Consider the following 23,049-nt stretch of genomic DNA (forward strand, 5'->3'; position numbering starts at 1 on the left):
CGAGGTCAGGAGGTCGAGACCATCCTGGCTAACCTGGTGAAACCCCGTCTCTACTAAAACTAAAAAAAATTAGCTGGGCGTGATGGTGGGCACCTGTAGTCCCAGCTACTCGGGAGGCTGAGGCAGGAGAATGGCTTGAACCCGGGAGGCGGAGCTTGCAGTGAGCCAAGATGGCGCCACTGCACTCCAGCCTGGACGACAGAATGAGACTCTGTCTCAAAATAAATAAATAAATAAATAAATAAATAAATAAATAAATAATAAAAGATGTAAAATCTGAATATCAGGAAAGAAATCTAGGCTGAAGACCAATTTGGGAGCCATGAGCATAAACGACAGTCAGTGAACTCACAGAAGGGAAAGAGACCATTACAGGAGATGAGAAGAGAAGGTGAGTTAGGACAAAACAGTGAGGCACACTAATATTTAAGTCACAAGCAGTGGAGTGGGCTGTCCTGGAGATTGAGAAGAATGGCCAGAAAGACAGATGCAACAGCAAACATGTAGGCAACCATGAGAAGAAGAGCATGAGGAATGACAGATACCAAATGCTATGGAGAAGTCAAGTAAAATCAAGGCTATAAAATATCTAATAGATCTGAATACTAGAAATTAACTGATGATCTTGGTGAGAACAGAGTAAGCAAAATGATTGGGACAGAAAGATAAACGTAGTGGGCTGAGGAATACATAAGAAGTGAGAAAACAAAGATAGTTGTGGACAAATGTAGATAGATTTGGCTACAAATAACAACAGGAAAGACAGCTTCTGGAGTGAATGCAGTATATGTGCCTTTTTAAATTGGGAGAGACTTGAGAATGTTTAACTGTTAATGAGAAGAAACTAAAGAGAGGAGATAAAGTCATGAAAAAAGGTAAAAATAATCAATGGAAAGCCATCCCTATGAAGGGGTGGCTTACAGAACCAGACAGAGAGATTTTCATTTGACTGAAAGAAGGATGTCTTCCCAATGACAGGAAAAGACAGAAAGGAGGCAGGTGCAGGTGAGTTTGAAGTTGAAACCTGAAACCTGATCTGTTGACTGTATTTTCCAAGAAAGTAGGAGTCGGTTGGAGGAACATCTGTTGAAAATGAGAAGAAAAGTTGTAGGGTAGAGATTTGAAGTGAGTGCAGGTTTTTAATTTCAGCTCAATTGAGGTTGCAGACTATGAAGTTTTGATCACTGGGGCTATTTGATCCTTCAGGTTTTCTCCAGAAAAACTAGATTTTCCCCCTAAGCCCTCCTGAAGTAGGAAAAACAACAACCACAATGGTCAGGGAAAAATAGCCAAAATTATTGAGCACAGTGTGCCAGATACTAAACTAAGCTCTTGATGTGCATTAACTGATTAAAAATTAATCACAGCACTATGATATAGATATTGTTATAGTCCCAACAAGGAAACAGGAAAAAAGATTAAGTAACTCGCCCAAGATCCCAGAGTGATGGAGCTGGGATATCAACCTAAGTCAACTTCAGAACTCAGACTCTTAACCAGTAGGCCAGTCTCTGTTTAAGAGATATTTAGTTAGCATTTGAAAAGGCATATGGCTGTATGGCTGTCTTCCATGTTACTGCTTAAAAACAGACATCTTTCTTTCCCAGTATGCAGTGAGCATGCAGCCACACTCAATCTTTCCTCAAGCTATGTGAACACAGATGAGAGCTTCAAATATGCTGTTCCCCTTGTTTAGAATGATGTATCCCTCTTCTCTTCCTATCTCCTACTTATACTCTGCCTCCCCTTGAACATCTCTTACTCCAGGTTACCTGCTGCAATCTATATCCCTCGCCACTAAACTAGTTTAGTGTTCCCACTGTTTGCTTCATCATAATCATTATTACTATTTTGAAATAGCATCTCCCTCTCTCACCCAGGCTGGAGTGCAGTGGTGTGATCATGGCTCATTGTAGCCTTGACTTCCCGGGGTTCAAGCAATTCTCCCGGCTCAGCCTCCTGAGTAGCTAGGACCACAGGCTTCTGCCACCTCATCCAGCTAATTGTTTGTATTTTTTGCAGATATGGGGGTCTCACTTTGTTGTCCAGGGTGGTCTCAAACTCCTGGGCTCAAGTGATCCTCTTGCTGCAGCCTCTCAAAGTGCTGGGATTACAGGTGTGAGCCACTGTGCCAGCTTCACTATTATCTTTTACCGAATTGCCTGCCTACTGGGATGAGGAAAGGTGTTGGATCATAAAGCACCAAGGACAAAAACATTCTGGAGATTCCAGAGTAGAACTGCTCAGATTCCTTCCTGAGCATCCCGGAGCTAGTGTTTGTACACCCTCAAAGTCTGTGCCACTGGGCTGCTACTCAGCTAGGACTCTTCTCGTTTCATCTACCAACCTCTCCTACCAGAAAGAAGTGAATTTATTCTTCTGGAAAGTTCTAAAGCAGTGATTTCTAATCCAGGGTGCACCTACCCTAGGGGTTTGTGTTGGAATACAAGGTCCACTGAAGTGCAATGAAATTCTATTTACATTTTTAAATAATAAATAAATTAAGCTTTTGATATTTGATATATAATCTAGCACGAGCACCTTCACTTGGTCCAAATGCCAGAGGATCACATGTCACATTCAGTGATGTGTGACACATTTGAGAACATAGTGAAACTCACAAGGTGGAAACGTGCAGCGATGCTTCTACTTGTACACTTTTGGAGTTGGTGACTATGTCTAGCCATTTACTTGGCCTGATGTGTGTTTACAGGTTGTTAGCTAGTTTTAACTAAATTATTGCTCACAAAATAAATGTGACAATGTTATTGCAAATAAATTGGAAATTAAAGATAGTATTATTAATACACAAGTGAATAAGGTAACAGCAGCCTTGACATACTAGCTAATCACAGTATGAAGCCATCACATTAGGAAGACATTTTCCAGAAAAGCAAACCCCCACAATTTCTTTTCAAAAGTGTTTAAAGTCATATGATACTCATTCGTTTTGGTTCTTTACAAAATTCCATAGTTGGTGACAGTGTTTGGAAACTGCTTTGGGGATTCTTAATAGCAAAAGAGAAAACGCCACATGCCCCTTGTTCTTCTTTTTACAATATGATGACAAACTAAAATACATTCCTCAGTCAGCAATAGTGTTGGACTATGTATAGCAAATACGGCTGAAGATGTGAAGAAACGAGTTCAATTTCAGTGTGGGAAATCTGCCATGTAATCATATGGAAACATGCTCTAAAGCACAGATGTTTCTAACATGTCTTTTTCCAAAAAGTGAAACACATAAGGAACTTTTCCTTTGTTAGCCAAAAAGGGAAAGATAAAATATATACTCAAGAGTAATTTACTTCCTTAAGCAATACAAAAAGTTTTAGTGCCTATATAATGGTTTCTAAATACCATTCCCCAATAAAAAACAAAACAAACAAACAAACAACAAAAAAACAGGGCCCCTTGAAGAAATGGCTTATTTTAGAGCTGAGCAGGAAAAATGTAAGAGGAACTGGGTGGGACCATCTTGAGCTAGAAAGAAGTGTTAGAAAAAATTATGAGCGTATTAGCAAAAGGAACAAGAGTCAGCTTGAAGTGACTGCCACTGGCCAAATCTGGGACAATTTGAGCATTAAAATAAATAAGGAGGGTGAATTGGTAGAGCACAGGAGATATTTAGGGCAGCGAAATGCCTCTGTATGATGCTGTAATGGTAGATACATGACATTATGTTGCAGGTGGTTAGGCATGAGAGGGGCAGGAGAGGGCTCTTCCCCCACCCACCAGGAACGTCAGGTGATGGTTCAACAATCACATTGCCTCTCTAAAAATAATTCAGCACCCAGTGCCAAATTATCTCCTGATGGTCCACAGCTATTACATTAGAGTGTTAATTGAACGTAGGCGCCAGGGAGAAGCAAAAACAGCTTCCACTAGTATCTCCGGTATTTGGTGAGTGACCCTGTGCACGCACATTAAGAGAAAATGGCGGAGTATGACCTTCCGGGGGCACTCCATCGGAAAAGGGAAGAAATCCTCAGATGGGCATGCGCACGACTTCCTAAACACAATGTATGTGTTCACCTCCCAAGCGTAAGAAGGGCACTTCGCATGCGGACAGCGCACCCTAAGGGAAGAATCGTGGGAAAGGGATGCAAAACCACAGAAGTGGGCCAGCCTGTGAGTCCTAGAATCACAGTTAAACACTGCACTTGTCCTTCAAGTTGCCCGCTTGGGTCTCTTCTAAGCGTCCTTTCCTTTCTTTCCTGTTCTAAAGTCTTTTTAAATAAACTTCCACTCCTGCTCTGAAACTTGCCTCAGTCTCTTTTTCTGCCTTTATGCCCCTCAGTTGAATTCGCTCTGCAGGTAACTGGGATGTCTTCTACCAGTAACAATTATACATTGTAAAAACCCATAGAATGTACAACACCAAGAGAGAACTCTTACGTAAACTCTGGACTTTAGTTAATAATAATGTATCAGTATAGTTTCATCAGCTGTAAGAAATGTACCACCCCAACGCAAAATGTTAACAACGGGAAACTGAAAGCAGGCTTGGGATGAAGGGGCATATAAGAACTCTCCACACTGTAAACCTAACACTCCTCTAAAAATTGTATATTAATTTTAAAAATGTAAATCAAGATAGCAATGAACTATAACCAACGAAATAAGAATCTTTGAGTCTATACTAATAATAAATGGAGACCGGGCACGGTGGCTCAAGCCTGTAATCCCAGCACTTTGGGAGGCCAAGGCAGGCGGATCACCTGAGGTCAGGAGTTTGAGACCAGCCTGCCCAATATGGCGAAACCCCGTCTCTACTAAAAAATTAGCCAGGCATGGTGGCAGGCGCCTGTAATCCCAGCTACTCAAGAGGCTGAGGCAGGAGAAATGCTCGAACCCGGGAGGCAGAGGTTGCAGTGAGCCGAGATCGCACCACTGCCCTCCAGTCTGCGCGACGAGCAAAGCTCCGTCTCAAAAAATAATAATAACAATAATAAATGGAGGTCAGGCGCAGTGGCTCAGGCCTGTAATCCCAGCACTGTGGGAGGTCGAGGCGGGCGGATCACCTGAGTCCGGGAGTTCGAGACCACCCTAACCAACATGGAGAAACCCTGTCTCTACTAAAAATACACAATTAGCCTGGCGTGGTGGCGCATGCCCGTAATCCCAGCTACTCGGGAGGCTGAGGCAGGAGAATTGCTTGAACCCAGGAGGCAAAGGTTGAGGTGAGCTGAGATGGTGCCATTGCACTCCAGCCTGGGCAACAAGAGTGAAGCTCCATCTCAAAAAAATAAATAAATAAAAATAAAAATAAAATGGAAAGAAAGAAAAGCTCTTTCTTAAAATGTATCAACTAATATTTGTAGTGAGAGGGTCACGGTTGAAAAGTTACCATTTCATAACTGTCACAGGTAGGACAGTTCAGGCAAGGATGATTAATGGATGTTAATTCTAGAAGAAAAGTTTGATGAACAGCAGAATATTTGCAGGATCTCCGAGTGTCTTCCCACCAATTAGCTGCAGGAGGTAGGGTGGTGGGGGTTTATGGGGGGCAGAATAGTAACTATACAATGGGGACTATAATATTTTGATACATAACCAAAATTAACATTACAGATGAGGGACTAATAAACTTAATGTGCCTGTGAATGCACTGAGGACACCACACAATTTATGTAGAATTACAGCCCGGTACGCATAATCTGAACTTAATCAGGAGAAACCATCAGACAAGGGCAAATTGGAGAAGCATTCTATAAAATAGTTGGCCTGTGTTTTTCAAAAAAGAAAAACAAAAATCCCCAAATCAAAAAAATGTCCATGACATGAAAGACAATGGCCAGGGAATTACTCTGGATTAAAGAAAGCTAAAGAAGTTCAGGAAAATAAGTAACATACATATATGACTTTGTATGTGTATTTAAAGAGGGAGTGCAGATACGGCAAAATATTAATGATTTGCTGAATCCGGGCAAAGGGTATGTGGGAGTTATCTTACTATTTTTGCAACTTGTCTATAATTTGAAATTATTTCCAAGCAAAAAGTAAAAAGGGGGCTGGGTGTGGTGGCTCACTCCTGTAATCCCAGCACTTTGGGAGTCTGAGGTGGGCGGATTACTTGAGGCCAGGAGCTCAAGACCAGCCTGGCCAACATGGCAAAACCCCATCTCTACTAAAAATACAAAAATTAGCCAGGCGCTGTGGCGCACACCTGTAGTCCCAGCTGCTTGGGAGGCTAAGGCAGAAGAATCACTTGAACTGGGGAGGCAGAGGTTGCAGGGAGCCGAGATCATGCCATTACACTTCAGCCTGGGCAACAGAGCAAGACTCCCTCTCCCCTCCCCGCCAAAAAAAAGTAAAAAAGAACATGCTGTATGGAAAAACTCTAATGGACCGTTTTAACTAGAATTAAGGAGAGAAAGGAGGTCCTGGGTTAAGGTTATAGAGCTAGCACCACAGGGGAAATTAATTCATGTCTTATCCTTAAGTTATTATAACAAGCTGAAACTAAAGTACACAAAGTGCTTACCACAGGGTGTCACAGCTGTGGCAAATTTTATTAAAGCACAATCCAATTTTATTAAAATACAATTCAATGTTCATAACAGGTTGTATTAAGATAGGGAAGACTACGAAAATTTTAGGAAAGGAAAGCAGGAAGAAAAGGAGGGGAGGAAATTGCCAATGTGTTTAAAAATCTAATGAAACGTTTCAGTCATTTTGAGCTCATTGTTCTAAATATAAAAATGCATCCTATTCCAACTAGTTTGCCAGAACTTTTGGGCAGCAGGAAATGGACATTTTAATTTAAACAGACAGAGTCGTTTGAAAGGCTTTTAAAATGATTTTGTAATCGCAACCAGGAATTTTTCCTCTTCCATTTGGCCTGTCTTCATGGGGTGCTTTTCCACCTTTGATGTTGTTAAAACGAAGTACTGACACACTCAGAATCAAACCCCCAAATCGATGAATCATAAAGTAATAATTCAAGGTTTTTAAAACGATACCTACAACTGGATAGATTGCCTAAAAATCATTATTCACTTAAACTGGGTTACTTTAATGATACGTAAATTATACCTCTTTAAAACAGGCATATTTCCCCTGGGCGTGGTGGCTCAAGCCTGCAATCCCAGCACTTTGGGAGGCGGAGGCGGACGGATCACTTGAGGTCAGGAGTTCCAGACCAGCCTGGGTAACACAGCGGAAACCCCATCTCTACTAAATACAAAAACTAGCCAGGCGTAATAGCGCACCGCTGTAATCTCAGCTACTCCGGAGGCTGAGGCAGGAGAATCGCTTGAACCCGGAAGGCAGAGGTTGCTGTGGGCCGAGATCGCGTCACTGCACTCCAGCCCGGGCGAGACAGCAAGACTCCGACTCAAAAAAAAAAAAAAGCAAAAAAAAAAAAAAAAAAAAAATTCCATTGTATTGTTCTTTTTTTTTTTTTTTTTGAGACGGAGTCTCACTCTGTCCCCCTTGCTGGAGTGCAGTGGCCGGATCTCAGCTCACTGCAAGCTCCGCCTCCCGGGTTCAGGCCATTCTCCTGCCTCAGCCTCCCGAGTAGCTGGGACTACAGGCGCCCGCCACCTCGCCCGGCTAGTTTTTTTGTATTTTTTAGTAGAGACGGGGTTTCACTGTGTTAGCCAGGATGGTCTCGATCTCCTGACCTCGTGATCCACCCGTCTCGGCCTCCCAAAGTGCTGGGATTACAGGCTTGAGCCACCGCGCCCGGCCTGTATTGTTCTTTACAAACATTCATTTAATTATGTAACCGCTAATTAATTGCTTGGTTGTTATAATAACCAATTATTTGATTATCTCATCATTTAAATTTTATTTTGCATATTTTCACAATGCACTTGATCTATTACTGAGTAATTTAATTAAATAATCATTCGAACGGTGGGCTCGAATTGTTTACGGATAAAGCTCGACGACCAAAGCCTAGCGACCACTGTTCTGGAGCCCCTCGGCCCAGGGCCCGTGGCGGTTCTCTCCAAGGGACCATCTCGCCCCTCAGCCAAGTCGCCCCGAAAACGAGTGTCTCTGCCCCGCTCTGGCTCTGCACACAGGAACAGTCTGGTCGCTCAGCCACTTCCTCCTTCCAGCCTCATCTGGTTCCCAGGCCGCTGGGGACTCCCAACGCCACTATCCAAGGCTCTAGGGTCATCAAGCGCTCCGGGCGGAGAAGGGCAAGGACGAAGAGCGCACGGCCACGACCCGGACCCCACCCACGCCCTCCGACTGCAGACATGGGGAAGACACGCAGGAACTCCAAAGTCGCTGGGTCTGCGCACGTGTGTGCCGCGATCCTGTGAAGGTCAAGGCCTCCCGTGAGACGTGGTCTTCCTGGAATGCGATGGTGAACTGCGCCAGATCGGCCCCTGGCCGGAAAGAGTTTGGAAGAAGACAAGGCAGGAGGCCTACCATTTCTAAGGCGCTCGTGCACAGGCGTGGCGCAACTAGAGGGGGCAATGGGAGCTTGCAGAGGAGGTGCTAGCTAGGAGGAAAGGCGCGTGCGCGGAGGAATGGCGCGTGCGCGGAGAGGCGGTGCGAGCCATGCGGAAAGGCGCGTGCGCAGAGGGGCGATGAGAGCTAGGAGGGGCAGCGCGTGCGCAGAGGAGCGGTGTGGCTTAGGAGGGGGCAATGTAAGCTAAGAGGAGTGTTGCGTTCGCGGAGATGTGAGTGGTGGGATCTGCGGCGGCTCCCATATGATGGTCACCCTCCTGGGCGCGACGACCCTAGTGCTGGTCACCTTGGCGCCATGGGTGTTGTCCGCAGCCGCAGGTGAGAGGCCGGGAGGAGAATCTCGGCGCAGGGCCGGAGGTAGGGCGCGCAGCTGGGCTACCGGGGCGGCGATGGTGTTGGGGGCGACAGACCCCCAACCCTCGATCCTCTTTGCCGCGGCAAAGATTAAACCCGACTTGGGCTCGAAAATCAATCAGGAGAAAGTGGTGTTCTGGGTCCTCTGTCGCCGCTTGCCTGTGACGCGTGTACCGGTCTTTGGGCGCGCCCGGGTCCCCATCCCCGTGAAGTGGCAGTGCTAGAGCCTTGTGTCGAGTTTGCTTCTTTCCGGGAAAGTACTGCGGCTCAGCTGGCCTGTTTGATAATAAACAAAACATTTCCCGAAATGCATTTCCTCAATCTGGTAAAAACTAGGCGGCCAGTCCCACGGGGGAGTGAGCTAAGCGTGACCAGGATTTCTCTGCCCTCAGGATTCATACAGGCCAATAAGAAATGACAATCGGAGTGACTGAGGCATAATTCTCAGTCCTCGAGGTTTACTAATCCTGCTTCAGGGCGCATCCGGGAAAAACATGAGCCACAGACACATCTGTGACTGGTTTTCCAGAGGTTTTCAGGAGGTGGGGCAGTGAGGCAGTGAGGCAGATAGTTCTGTGACACTTCAGTTAGTGCCCAAGAAATCTGTATTTTAAGATACCATGAGTGTGTTGAAGAGAAAAAGAGAGTAAAGGGAGTCCGTTATGCAGATGCCTCTGAGTAGGTGGAGTCTTGACTTTGTTTTGCACCTGAGAAGATAAGCTTGTAATTGACACTGTCAGTGTGGAAGGCCTGAATTAGTTTTTCAGGTTAACTTTGGAATGCCATTTGTTGAGAGGAGGGGTCCGTTCAGATGGTTGGGGGGCTTAGAATTTTATTTTTGGTTTACATAACTACCTACTTTTTCCCCAAAGAGATAATCATGTTCAAAACTCAATGAAATGTTTTCTCAATGAGATAGTAATATTGCTCAGTCTTTCAGAAGTCATAAAAATATTCACACTTTTTAAACTAGTAAATGCAATTCTAGGACCCAGGACTAAGAAAACTGTCCAAAATATGGGAAGACGTTTTTATTTATACTTTTTTTTGTTTTGTTTTGAGAAGACAGCCTGTTGCCCAGGCTGGTGTGCAGAGGTGTGATCTCAGCTCACTGCAACCTCTGCCTCCTGGGTTCAGGTGATTCTCCTGCCTCAGCCTCTTGAGTAGCTGGAATTACAGGTGTACACCACCACATCTGGCTATTTTTTGTATTTTTAGTAGAGATGGGGTTTTGCCATGTTGGCCAGGCTGGTTTCGAACTCCTGACCTCAAACGATCCACTTCAGCCTCCCAAAGTGCTGGGATTACAGGCGTGAGCCACCACACCCAGTCTGTTTAGACTTTAGTTTTAGGAACTAGACTTAGGCTGTAGACTTGAAGTTACAGTTGGCATCCCCTTGTTTATGGGAAACCAGCAAAGAATTGACTCACGAATGATCTGTGGGGGTAGTCCTTCGCAGATGGCTGAGTCTTTTTATCTTTCCTTGGGGATTTGGCTGAAGCATTGTGCTAGTAACAGCCATTCATTTGGAAGAGGGTGTTGCAGTCACTTGGCCTGTGGGCTTAACTATCTTCCCTTTTGTGTAAGAAAGTTGGGAGAGGTCCTGAGATTTTTTTTTTTTTTTTTTCCTTTTACAAAAATAGTAAAAGAAAAATACAAAGGCAGGGCGTCACCAGGCTAATTTGCTGAAATTCTTCATACTTACCTGGGATGCATGGGGAAATGGCAACTATTATAAGGTTGATAAGAGACTGAGAGGTAATTTTGTAGTGAGGAGGGGTACCCAAAGAGAATCAGGGCTAGCATCCCAGTGCAGGAGTCCAGGTGGTCTGTGAGCCTGCGAGTGAGTTCAAAATACTTACCTGTTGTCTTAGGAAACCATATACCTGTGTGGTACATGATATACTATTTCTCAAACTTTTCCACAAATATGTAGTATATTTTTCCTAGGATGTGGGTACTAGGGTCCCGGTGCATCCCATAGTAATTTCTTTGAAGTCTTTTGTTTATGAAAAATTTGCATTAAACTCATGTTTCGTTTGATGTGAAAAGAGCTTTCCCAGAATTTTCATATAAAATTGACATTCCAGGAGGGTATGCATTAAGAAATTAATTTAAAATTAGGTTAGAGGACAGGTGGCAAGATATAATTTATAGGCATTTAGCATTTCTTAAGCTCTTAACTGTGTGCCAGGCACTAATCTAAGTGTTTTAACAGTATAAACTCATTAAGCTTTCAGAGCCACACAGATACTGTTATCCTTATTTAACAGACAGGGAAACTGAGCAACTGAGAGATCAAGTGACTTGCCTGAGGCTGTATAGGCCAGTCCGTGGCTGAGTGGGGAAGTCAACCCTGGGTCTGGCCTAAGAGCCCTGGGGCTTAACCAGACTAGACTATTTTCCTAAAGGCCAAACAATTTAAATTCCTGATTGTCCACTTGTATGTTAAGGGCCTAATTATCAGTATCTTTCAGTTAACTGTGAGCCCAAAAATATCTGAGACAGGTCTCAAATCAACTTAGAAAATTTATTTTGCCAAGGTTAAGGATGCATCCATGACACAGCCTCAAGAGGTCCTGGCCGCGTGTGCCCAAGGCCCAGCTTGCTTTTATACATTTTAGGGAGACATAATATATCAATCAGTACATCGAAGATGTGCATTTGATTGGTTCGATCTGGAAAGGCAGGACAAAAAGCAAGGCTTCCAGGTCATAGATTTAAAGATTTTCTGATTGCTAATTGCTTGAAAGAGTTATTATCTAAAAACCTGGAATCAATAGAAAGGAATGTCTGGGATGTCCCAACGGGTTGTGGAGACCAAAATTTTATCATGCAGATCAAGCTTGTCCAACTCACAGCCCATTGGCTGCATGCAGCCTGTGACGGCTTTGAATCCAGCCCAACACAAATTTGTAAAACTTTCTTAAAATATGAGGGGTTTTGTCTGTTTGTTTGTTTTCTTTTCCTTTTTTTTTTTTTCTTTTTTCTTTTTTTTCTTTTTTTAGCTCATCAGATAGTGTATTTTATGTTTGGCCCAAGACAATTGTTCTTCCATTGTGGCCCAAGGAAGCCAAAAGAGTGAACACCCTTGATGCAGATGAGGCCTGCAGATAGCAGGCTTCAGAGAGAATAGATTGTAACTGTTTCTTGTGAAACTTAAGGTCTGTGTTGATGTTAATGGTGGTTGGCTTTTTCTGAATTCCAGAAGAGAGGAGGGTATAATGAGGCGTAGCCAAACCTGCCTTCCCCATCTTGGCCTGAAGTAGTTTTTCAGGTTAATTTTGGAATGCCCTTGGTCAAGAGAAGGGGTCCATTCTGATGGTTAAGGGACTTAGAATTTTATTTTTGGTTTACACAACTACCTACTTTTTCCCCAAAGAAATAATCATGTTCAAAACGGAATGTTCAAAACTCAAGACCTTAAGTTTACAGCTCAAGCTGATCCTGAAAGTTAACTCAGTGAGATTATAATGTTGCTCATTCTTTCAGAAGTTGTATAAATATACCTTTTAGCCTAGTAAATGCAATTCTAGGACCCTAGATTAAGAAAACTATAAAAAATATGGGAAGACATTTACTTACATATTTGTACAGATACCTATATTTGGATTTATGTCAGACTTAAAAATATAGTACACCATTTTGGTCATCAAGATGAATGTGAAAAGTTGAAAGCAACCAAAATTATAAATACATTTATGTATATTAGATTAAATGTCCATTTATACATTTACATGTGGGGTAATAATTGTTAATATGCTAATATAAAACACATTAATATACTAGTAAATTAATATATTGTATGTTAATGTTACATAACAATAATTTTATGAAAAAATTATTAAAAGGAGATTGCCAATACTAACAGAGCAAAATCTGTGAAAACTAAAATCCTGTTTAATAACTTTATTTCCAAGCCCCTGTCCATTTATCAGTCAGTTATTCGTTGGTCTTCCAAATGCCAACATGCCTTCATGAAGTTACCCATGTAACTTCAGGGTCTCCTTCCTTTAGCAGTAAAGGATTTTTTTTCTCCCTGAGGAATCGCTAGCTGTACCCTATAACATTTTCTATTCTTGTCTCAAGGCCCAAAATTACTAGAATTATAATATTCTGCCCAAGATATTGTAAATACTACAGATGCCATCAGATCTTTTGTTAAAGTCTGTAAACCCAGTTGCTACCCTTTGGCTGAATAGAATCTATAAATTCTAACAAATGGATAAGAAGCAAGTTAAGAATTCTAGAGTGGGATAAGGGGATGTGATGTATTCTATTCAGGGATGAAGTTTTAGAGACTCCAAGTATGAAACAGAAAATTGAGGATGGGGAGACCTGATGGGTATCACCTTAAATTTAAAAAAAAAAAAAAAATCAGAAAGTGTTTTCTCAGATGTCTACCCTTTTGACCCCATACTATAAGATCTAACTGGAAAGTGCAAGAAGCTGTCTCAATTAAGAAAGTTCTGTAAGGGAGCCCCTGTGGTAGAACAAGTCTACAATGAGATAACATGATTGCCCCAAGGCAGAAGTAAAAGAAATATTGTAGGAACGAGAAATAAATTTAAAAGCTGGTCTTTTAAAAAATATATAGCTTATCAAAGTGAAAGATCAGTCCTTTGTGATATTAAAGGAGTTCCTGTGAGCCCACCATTATGCTGGATACTCTGAAAAAATGCAAATCAACTATGAAACGATATAGATTCTGCCCTTAAGGAACTTGCAATCTAGTTTGAGATTTGTGTTTAACACAAAGAAGCAGTTTTTACAAATACTTCTTTTGAGGATTCTGGAAAGATGGCAGGGTAGAAAGCACCAGGAATCTGTCTCCTCACCTAGACAAGAACTGTACTGGCAGAATCTGATGTAACTATTTTGGAACTCTGGAGTCTATTGAAGGCTTGCAACTTCGAGGGGGCAGGGCAGGCTTAGATGGTAAGTTGCAGTTAATTTTGGTCTATTTGAGCTCTTAGTACAATAGCAGCTACCCATCTTCCACCTCTCAACCCTTGGCAGACAGCTATGCACGTTATTAGAGCAACCTGCACACAACTTACAGGAATCAGGTGAGCAAAAAGAAACCCACCATCTAGATCTCTGGGATCTGTGCTCTGATTACTCATTGCTCCTTCTCATCACAAAAGTGCAAAGAGATGGACGGTTGTTGTTGCCCTTACTCATTGTTACAACCCCCACCCCACTCACTCCCCTGCCGCATGGATTTAAAGGGCTAGAAATCCCCCTCTGCTTCATTTTTCTCTTTCACTTTTGGGAGTCAGATACTAAAGACTAGGACATATAAAAACAACTGCATTTATGGGGAAAATTAGAAAGTCACTGTACATACCTAGGGAAAGGCTCAGGAGAGACCTTAAGTTTATAGTTCAAGCTGATCCTTGGCACAGGATTAACAACAATTAAACAGCAATTAAAGCAAAACACACAGACACACACACACACACACACGCAATGTTGTCTGGGAGAGTGATGTTAGCAAGATGGCCAACTAGAAGCCTCTACTGCTCATCCCCTCATAAGACAGCCAGAAGAACAAATAAACAACTACATTTTAGCAAACTTAACTAAGAGTGCTAGAGTACATCAAAGAAGTAACAGAAATCTTAGTGAGCAGAAGAAAGTGGGATGTCCACATGGAGAATAGGAGGAAATACCAGGATTCCTAGGATCATCTGGGAACCAGGAGGAGCTTCTTCCTATGGCAAGGAGATAAGAAGATCCCAGTAACCCCCAGCTACACCATGGGCACCAACAGATCTCACCACTGGGGTTCCTTAGAGTCTGGACAGCAACTAAGCCAAGCTGAGGAAGCTGCCTAGAGTCTGCATAGCTGCGTTCCCTCCAGAGAAGGAACCAACACTGTGCTCTGCCTGCTGTGGCCCTCACAGCTACTGTGCCACTCCATCTTGGAACTGGAACTACTTCTGGAGTGTGTCTTGCTTCGGAGACTTGTAGACATGGCTTCCTTTCATCTGAACCACCCCAGGCTGATGGCTTAACATCCTTAAGCTAAACTTTAAGCAGCTATTACACCCTTCCCTGTGGGGCCAAGTAGAGGTGGAACTACTCCACCTACTTCTACCCCACCTCCCTTGGGCTAGAGCTGAAGCAGCATCCTATTTCCTGGGAATAGGAAGGGAACAGTACCTTGGCCACCCAGAGCAGTCATGCACCCCTGTGCCTAAGCTGAAGTGGTATACTGTATTCCAGGGAAACAGGGCCTGAACCACCAGAACAGTCACATTCCCCGGGCCTCAGCTGAAGGAGCACATTGCTCCCTGCAGAATCAGTGTCCTGTCCAAGCCAAGCAGCTATGCATCCCAGGGCTGAGCTGATGTAGTACGCTATGTCTTAGGGAAACAGAGCAGTGGCTCAGCTGAGACACCCTGTTCTACAGGCCAAACAACTGTAGTACCCGGCTTCCTTGGAGCTGGACTAGTCTAGAGTCTGAGCTGCTGAGTAAGAGTCATCACTGTGCTGTTCCCTAACCCCCATTCCCAAATAATAGCTATGCTTCACTATTTTGTAGTACTTGCTGCTGCAGCTACACCTGGTCTCACAGTCTGGGGTACTGCTCATCCCCAGCTAGTCCAAGATTTAAAGTCATGACTTCATGGTGCCTCATCCTTTGGGACCTGTGTTGCCACTGAGCCCTATTAGCTCATGTTCCCAAATTAAAACCATACCCTGCTCCCCAGGCCCAAACCTCCAGGGAACCCCTTCTTTATAGTCAGGCCATTGCTATGCCCTGACCTCCAGAGGGGTAGAATCAAAGCTATAACCCATTCTCTGGGCCTGAGCTGCCAGGAAGCACCTCCAGGTCACAAATCCTGGCTCTGTGAGCAACCTACATCCAACCCCTGCCACAGAGAGCAAACCCACCTCAGGAACCAAGTGTCTCAATAGGTTTGTGAGATCCTGAGCCTAGGACCTTTGCCCAGTAGCCACTCTGAGCACGTTCACCTGGAATCAAGAGCTGCTGCAGCTGCATATATATAGCCCCTGTCAGACCTGACACCAAGAGGTATCCCCTTGCCTAAGTCTCCCCATTGTGGGGAAGACAAGAATAGGAGGATCCTAAAAGCCTTTGACACTGAGGACATTAACAACCTACACTACCACTGCCACAAACTTCTGCAGCCTAGGCCCCTGAGGCACCCATTTACTACTGACATTGAACACAGGTACAGCAGCTGCATGCAGACCATATCACTGCATCTGTCAGGAAACAGTCACCACACCTTTTGAAACCAGCATACTGAAACCCAACTGCTAATAAAAGACTGTCTTTGAAAGCCATTGTTTGTAGAGTTTGGAAGAGGTAATTATCTTATCAATGCAGAGACACAAAAACATGAAAAAGCAAGGAAATATGACACCACCAAAGGAAAGTAAGAACTCTCTAATGGTGGCCCAATGAAAAGAAGATCAACAGATTGCTGGAAAAGGAATTAAAACTAATGATCTTAAGGAAACTCAACAAGATACAAGAAAATACAGGCTGGGTGTGGTGGCTCAAGCCTGTAATCCCAGCACTTTGGGAGGCTGAGACAGGCGGATCACGAGGTCAGGATATCGAGACTATCCTGGCTAACACGGTGAAACCCCATCTCTACTAAAAAATACAAAAAAACTAGCCAGGCGAGGTGGTGGGCGCCTGTAGTCCCAGCTACTCAGGAGGCTGAGGCAGGAGAATGGTGTAAACCCGGGAGGCGGAGCTTCCAGTGAGCTGAGATCCAGCCACTGCACTCCAGCCTGGGTGACAGAGCGAGACTCCATCTCAAAAAAAAAGAAAAAGAAAAAGAAAATACAGATAGTTCAACAAATCAGGAAAACAATTCACAATACAAAAAATTGAACAAAAAAATCAAAACATGATGAAGAAGAACCAAACAAATCCTGCAGTTGAAGAATTCAATGAATTACATTTAAAAAATACAATAAACAGCTTCAACAACAGACTTGGTAAAGCAGAAGAAATAATCTCTGAACTTGAAGATATATCATTTGATATTACTCAGTTATAGAAAAAACAAGTGAAACCCTACGAGACTTATGGGATATCATTAAAGGAACAAATATTCATACTATGTAAGTTACAGAAAGAGGAGAAAAGGTAAAAGACGTATACAAACTATTTAATGAAATAATAGCTGAAAACTTCCCAAGTCTGGAGAGACAGACATCCAGATCCAGAAAGCTCAATGATTCCCAAATAGATTTAACCCAAAAAGGTTCTCTCCAAAGCACATTATTGTCTGTTGTCAAAAGTCAAAGACAGAGAGAATTCTAAAAACAGCGAGAGAAAGGCATCAAGTCACATTTAAGAAAATCCTTGTTCAGCTAACAGCAGATTTCTTCACAGAAACCTTACAGTACAGGAGAGGATGGGATGATATCCTCAAACAGCCAAGAATGCTATTCCCAGCAAAACTATCCTTCAGAAATGAGGGAGAAATACAGTTTTTCCCAGACAAGCAAAATCTGAGGGAATTCATCACTGCTAGACCAGCCTTATGAGAAATGCTCCAGGGAGTCCTACATCTGGAAGTGAAAAGAAAGTAGTCAGTACAATTAAAACATGGAAAAGTATAAAACTCACTGATAGAGCAGATACACAAAGGAGAAAGAGAAAAGAATTAAACCTTATCACTAGACAAAACCATCAAACCACAATGATAAATAATAAGAGAGGAAGAAAGGAGCAAAGGATATTATTAGAACACTATTAACAAAATGACAAAAGTAAGTGTTCAAATATCAATAATAATCTTGAATGTAAATGGATTAAATTCTGTACTTAAAGAGACTGGCTAAATGAATATTTTTTAAATGACTCAATTATATGCTTTCTATAAGAAACCCACTTCACCTATAAAGACACATATAAACTGAAATTGAAAGGATGGAAAAAGTTATTCCAAGCAAATGGAAACCAAAAGCTGTCAGGAATTGCTATACTTATGTCAGATTAAAAAGACATTAAGTTAAAAACTGTAAAAACAGATGAAGAAGGTTATAATATAATGATAAAGGGACCAATTCAGCAAGAGGATATAACAATTCTAAACATACATGTACCCAACACCAAAGCACCCAGATATATAAAGTAAATATTATTCTACATAAAAGGAAAGATAGACTCCAATATGATAGTAGTTGGTGACTTGAACACCCCACTCTCAGCACTGGACAGATCAGCAAACTCCAAGTACAGTGATCTCAAAGAGACCACACTAAGAAACATAGTCAAACTTTTGAAAGCCAAAGACAGAGAAGTGACTTGTCATACACAAGGGATCTTTGATAACATAATCAGCAGATTTCTTATCTGATACTTTGGAGACCAGTATATTCAAAGTGCTAAAAAAAACCAAAACAAAACTCAAAACCCTGTATACGACAAAATTGCCCTCCAAAAGCATAAGGAAATTAAGATGTTCCTAGATAGACAAAAGCTGAAGGAGTTCATTACCACTAGACCTCCCCTGCAAGAAATGCTTAAGGAAGTCCTGAAAGGTGAAATGAAAGGGCACTAGACAGAGGGGACAGTGCAGATTCAGGCACGTGCAATGGCTACTGGGGAAGACCCAGCCAGTGGGGCTATTGCCAGCATCCAGTCAGCTGCCGCCTTCCCTGACCCCAGCGTCAAGTGATGCGCAGGGTGATCCAGGTGTGTGAGGGGCAGCTGGATGTCCAGACTGAGGGCACTGGTGCCATCAGTGGCTATCCTGCCACTCAATCCATGACCCAGGTGGTGATCCAGGGTGCTTACACCAGTTATGATGCAGTTAACACAGAGGGGACAGCTGCTGAGATACACTATACTTTCCGACTCCTGCAGTGGGAGATGGGGCAGGGGGTACGACATCAGGGAGTACAGCTGCTGTTGGTACTACCCAGGGCTCAGAGGCACTGCTTGGGCAGGTGACTCCTGGCACTGGTCAGTTATCTGTGACAGTGTTACCACAAGGAGTACTGCAGGGAGGAAGCCAGCACTTGATTGCCCCTAGGACTCACCCTTACTTATCAGGACATAACACCATTGTAAATCAAGAAGCATCTCTATCTATCTCTGAACATACAATGTGAAATCACACTGAGGCCATAAAACAGTTGAACCTCATCATAAGAGTGACTCATCAGTGTCACTAATAAGGCCAAGAAAAATTCTATTTTCATGCAGAGACCATTCGTTTTTTAATTAAAAGACAACTCTTTTTCAAAAAGGAAAAAAAATCAACTCTTTTTTCAGCTCTCTCAGATGCAGAAATGTAATTACCAGCATCCCTGTGCTGGGAGCAATCATTAGATTTTTTTAGATTTTAAAAATATACTTCATTATATTTTACTGTATTCATTCTTTAATCAGGGATGTGAGGGATAGAGTAACATTTAGAATATCTGTAGAGTTTATATATAATGTTCTTATTTCTTGTTGCCTTTATAGGTGGAAAAAATCTAAAATCTCCTCAAAAAGTAGAGGTTGACGTCATAGATGACAACTTTATCCTGAGGTGGAACAGGAGTGAAGAATCTGTCGGGAATGTGACTTTTTCATTCGATTATCAAAAGTATGTGACTCTACTTACTGATTTGTCAGAATGACCTGAATCATTTTTACAAGTTTAGCACCATAATTTTCAGATTTGGAAAGTATTTGGTTCTTCTATTTTTTAGAAATGTTATGCCTATTTTACATAGTATTTTTAACTTTGTTTCTGTAGAGACTTAGTCAAATACATCTTTGGGTGTTGAAGCAAAAAAATTGGGGATGAAGGTGGTAGACAGCATCTCTAAGCCATAGCCATTCCTTCTTTCCTCTGGGTGTTCCAGCTTCTTTCAATATAAGTTGGGATCTGAACTAGGGTGTATCTTGAGGATACGGCATAGTACTCCAAAAGGCCCATCCAAGACCTTGGAATAGGCCACGAGGTTTCCTGTGATCAGGCTTTCCTATTATCTCCATGATATATTTAGTAGAGATGGGGTTTCTCCATGATTTCCAGACTGGTCTCGAACTCCTGACCTCAGATGATGCACCCGCTTCCACCTCCCAAAGTGCTGGGATTACAGGTGTGAGCCACTGCACCCAGCCAATAATGATTTTTTTAAGAAACTATAAAAGTAGCTTCTGCTGCAATATCTTGATTAGATGTGAAACAGTTTTAATGGAGCATGCATCAGCATCTCCTGAAATAGGAAAGACAGATGTGAACAGTGAGGTTGGGTTGAAATTATATTAAGTGTCGAGTTTTTGATAAGGTTTTCTGTTTATAACAAGAGTTTCTGGATTTTTAGAAATAGTTTCTGATGTGGAACCTTTTCAAGAATGTTTAAGATATTTTTAATGCCAGCTGTAATCTCAGGCCTCAGATATGTAAAGTGGAAGTGAAAACTGACCAAGAATGAAGTATTTCATATGCTAGTGTATATTTTTGGTAATTTCTTTAAAATGTTTCCGTTTTGAAAAATAAGGTAGACTAGTATTTGGTTCAGCAGCAAAATTATTTTGGTATTATTTCTAGTTTCTAGTATCTAAATCATCTTTAAAATGGCATCTGTGATATTATTAAAAATAAATAAATCAGCTAATGAATTAGGCTTGACAAAAATGCCTTCCCAGAAGATAGTTTCCCTGCTACTTTTACAGTTGATGGGCTTAACATAGGTAAAAGCTTTGAAATCTGCTAAATTGGCCAGGCATGGTGGCCCACGCCTGTAATCCCAGCACTTTGGGAGGCTGAGGTGGGCAGGTCACCTGAGGTGAGGAGTTTAAGATCAGTCTAGCCGACATGGCAAAACCCCATCTCTACTAAAAAAAAAAAAAAAGAAAAAATACAAAAATTAGCCAGACGTGGTGGCACATGCCTGTAATCACAGCTACTTGAGAGGCTGAGGCAGGAGAATTGCTTGAACCTAGGAAGTGGAGGTTGCAGTGGGCCAAGATTGCTCCACTGCACTCCAGCCTGGGCAGCAGAGTGAGACTCTGTCTCAAAAAAAAAAAAAAGAAAGAAAGCTACTAAGTTCATTTCTATCCCTCACTTTCCCTGCAAGCTCTTCCCCTTTCTGAGCAACATGTCCTTTTCTGCTTTAGGCGCACTTGATTTCTTCATGTTTGCCCCTTTTTCAAAAGGTAATATCAATCACTTCAGCTTTTTGATTGGCCAGTTCCACTTCCAAAAATTAATTTGTTTATGTAAACGTTTTAAGTGGTTTCTGATGATGTAATAGAAGAAATTACGGAGACAGGCAAGCAGAAGGGATGGTCTTTGAGAGGGCTGTGGAAACCCTGAAACCATACTGATTCCAAGGTCTTTCTTAGGGAAGTCTATTCATAGGAGGAGGTCAGAAAGGAATCATCCAATCCAATTCTCCAATTTCTATTTAATTTTATTTTATTAGAGACAGGGTCTTACTCGGTTGCTGAGGCTGGATTGCAGTGATATGATCATAGCCTATGGCAGCCTGCAGCCTTGAACCCCTGTGCTCAAATGACCCTCTCACCTCAGCCTTCCTAGTAGCTAGGACTATGAGCACATGCCACCATACCCTGCTTTGCCTTTTTTTTTTTTCTCATAGAGACAGGGTTTGCTATGTTGACCAGGCTCCGAACTTTCAATAAGGAAGATAAGATCCAGAAACATGAAATAGTTTACCAGAAGTCACACAGCTATTTTTAACAGAGCCAACATACTAAATCCACTTTTACCTTATAGGTCATTTATTTCTCTGCTTCCTTGAAATCGTAAAGCAACCACCCAAAAAATTGTATAAAGAACTGTATTTTAAAATTCAATTTTATGAGTAATAACTTGGCTTATATGCATTGAAAAAGAGTGGAAGGGTGTACCCTGAAATGTTAATAGGACATTAGCTCAAATAGAAGAAGTAACTCTTAAACTAAAAATAGAAATAACTCTTAAACGAGAGTTATTAAGAGTTAAGAAATAACTCTTAAACCAGTAAATATAAAGTATTTGACACTTATACATTTGCTCACTGATTCATTTGTTTTATTTTACTTTAAAGACCTGAGATGGATAATTGGATAAAATTGCCTGGATGTCAGAATATGACTAGTACCAAATGCAACTTTTCTTCGCTCAAGCTGAACATTTATGATGAAATTAAATTGCGTATAAGAGCAGAAAAAGAAAACACTTCTTCATGGTGTGAGGTTGACTCATTTACACCATTTCGCAAAGGTAAGAAGAAGTTGCTAGCTGAATTATATTCTTCAGTAAATACCGCCAGAGCAGTTCACTTTCCAAGCCATTCATTTGCATGATGCAAAATCTAACATCTTTTAAAAAGAACAAAAATTCCCTTAAACCTGTATCTTCTTCCTGCTACGGCTCTATTTTTCCTGCTTTCCCTGTAGTAGTGGTTCTCAAAGAGTGGTCCTCAAGGCCCTTTCAGGGGGCTGTAAAGACAAAGCTATATTTATGAAAAATCTAAGACTTACTTGCCCTTTTTATTTTGGTTCTTTCTTGTATTTACAGTGGAGTTTTCCAGAGGAGGCTGTTTGATGTTTGATGTGGTGGTATGGTCACTGATTAACATAGAACTCAATGTGAAATTTATCTGCCTTCTTTATTAATCCCAACATTCAAAAGATTTGGAAAAAAATGTAAAACAGCACCACTCTGAAGTTTTATGTTCCTTGTGGCAAATGTTTGTTACCATAAAATAGGTTTATCATTGTTATTTCTTTTTCCTTTTTTTTTTTTTTTTTTTGAGACAGAGTTTTGCTCTTGTTGCCCAGGCTGGAGTGCAATGGCACGATCTTGGCTCACTACAGCCTCTGTCTCCTGGGTTCAAGTGACTCTCGCGCCTCAGCCTCCCAAGTAGCTGGGATTACAGGCATGTGCCACCATGCCCGGCTAATTTTGTACTTTTAGACAAGGTTTCTCCATGTTGGTCAGGCTGACCTCGAACTCCCAACCTCAGGTCTGCCCACCTCAACCTCCCAAAGTGCTGGGATTGCAGGCGAGAGAGAACCACGCCCAGTCCATTGTTATTTCTTAATGGATTAGTTAAAATGGATTGAAAACTTTACCAGTTTTAATGTTTAATATGCTAATATAAAAAGATACAGCCCACATAAATAACGGCTGTTTTGGATTCTCAGTAATTCCTTTAAGAATGTAAAGGAGCCGAGTGTAGTGGCTCACACCTGTAATTCCAACACTTTGGGAGGCTGAGGTGGGAGGATCACTTGAGGCCAGAAGTTAAAGACC

The 23,049-nt window shown here is 42.1% G+C and overlaps 1 protein-coding gene and 1 pseudogene across 3 annotated transcripts in view; both read left to right on the top strand.

Moving 5' to 3' along the window:
• The first annotated feature begins 8,566 nt into the window (after positions 1 to 8,566).
• LOC105472942 (interferon alpha and beta receptor subunit 1) overlaps positions 8,567 to 23,049 on the top strand; it is a 31,801-nt gene continuing 17,318 nt past the window's right edge. For 2 of the 3 annotated variants that reach the window (XM_071095640.1, XM_071095641.1), the window contains exons 1-3: positions 8,567 to 8,787; positions 19,257 to 19,380; positions 21,839 to 22,014. In XM_071095640.1, the coding sequence (XP_070951741.1) occupies positions 8,673 to 8,787; positions 19,257 to 19,380; positions 21,839 to 22,014 (415 nt within the window). In that variant the 5' untranslated portion in view covers positions 8,567 to 8,672. The remainder of the gene's footprint in view (positions 8,788 to 19,256; positions 19,381 to 21,838; positions 22,015 to 23,049) is intronic. The other variant, XM_071095642.1, reaches the window with a different exon arrangement.
• LOC105472944 (upstream stimulatory factor 1 pseudogene) lies at positions 8,794 to 19,249 on the top strand (annotated as a pseudogene).

The sequence above is a fragment of the Macaca nemestrina genome, chromosome 4 (assembly GCF_043159975.1).
Source record: "Macaca nemestrina isolate mMacNem1 chromosome 4, mMacNem.hap1, whole genome shotgun sequence".
Lineage (NCBI taxonomy): Eukaryota > Metazoa > Chordata > Mammalia > Primates > Cercopithecidae > Macaca > Macaca nemestrina.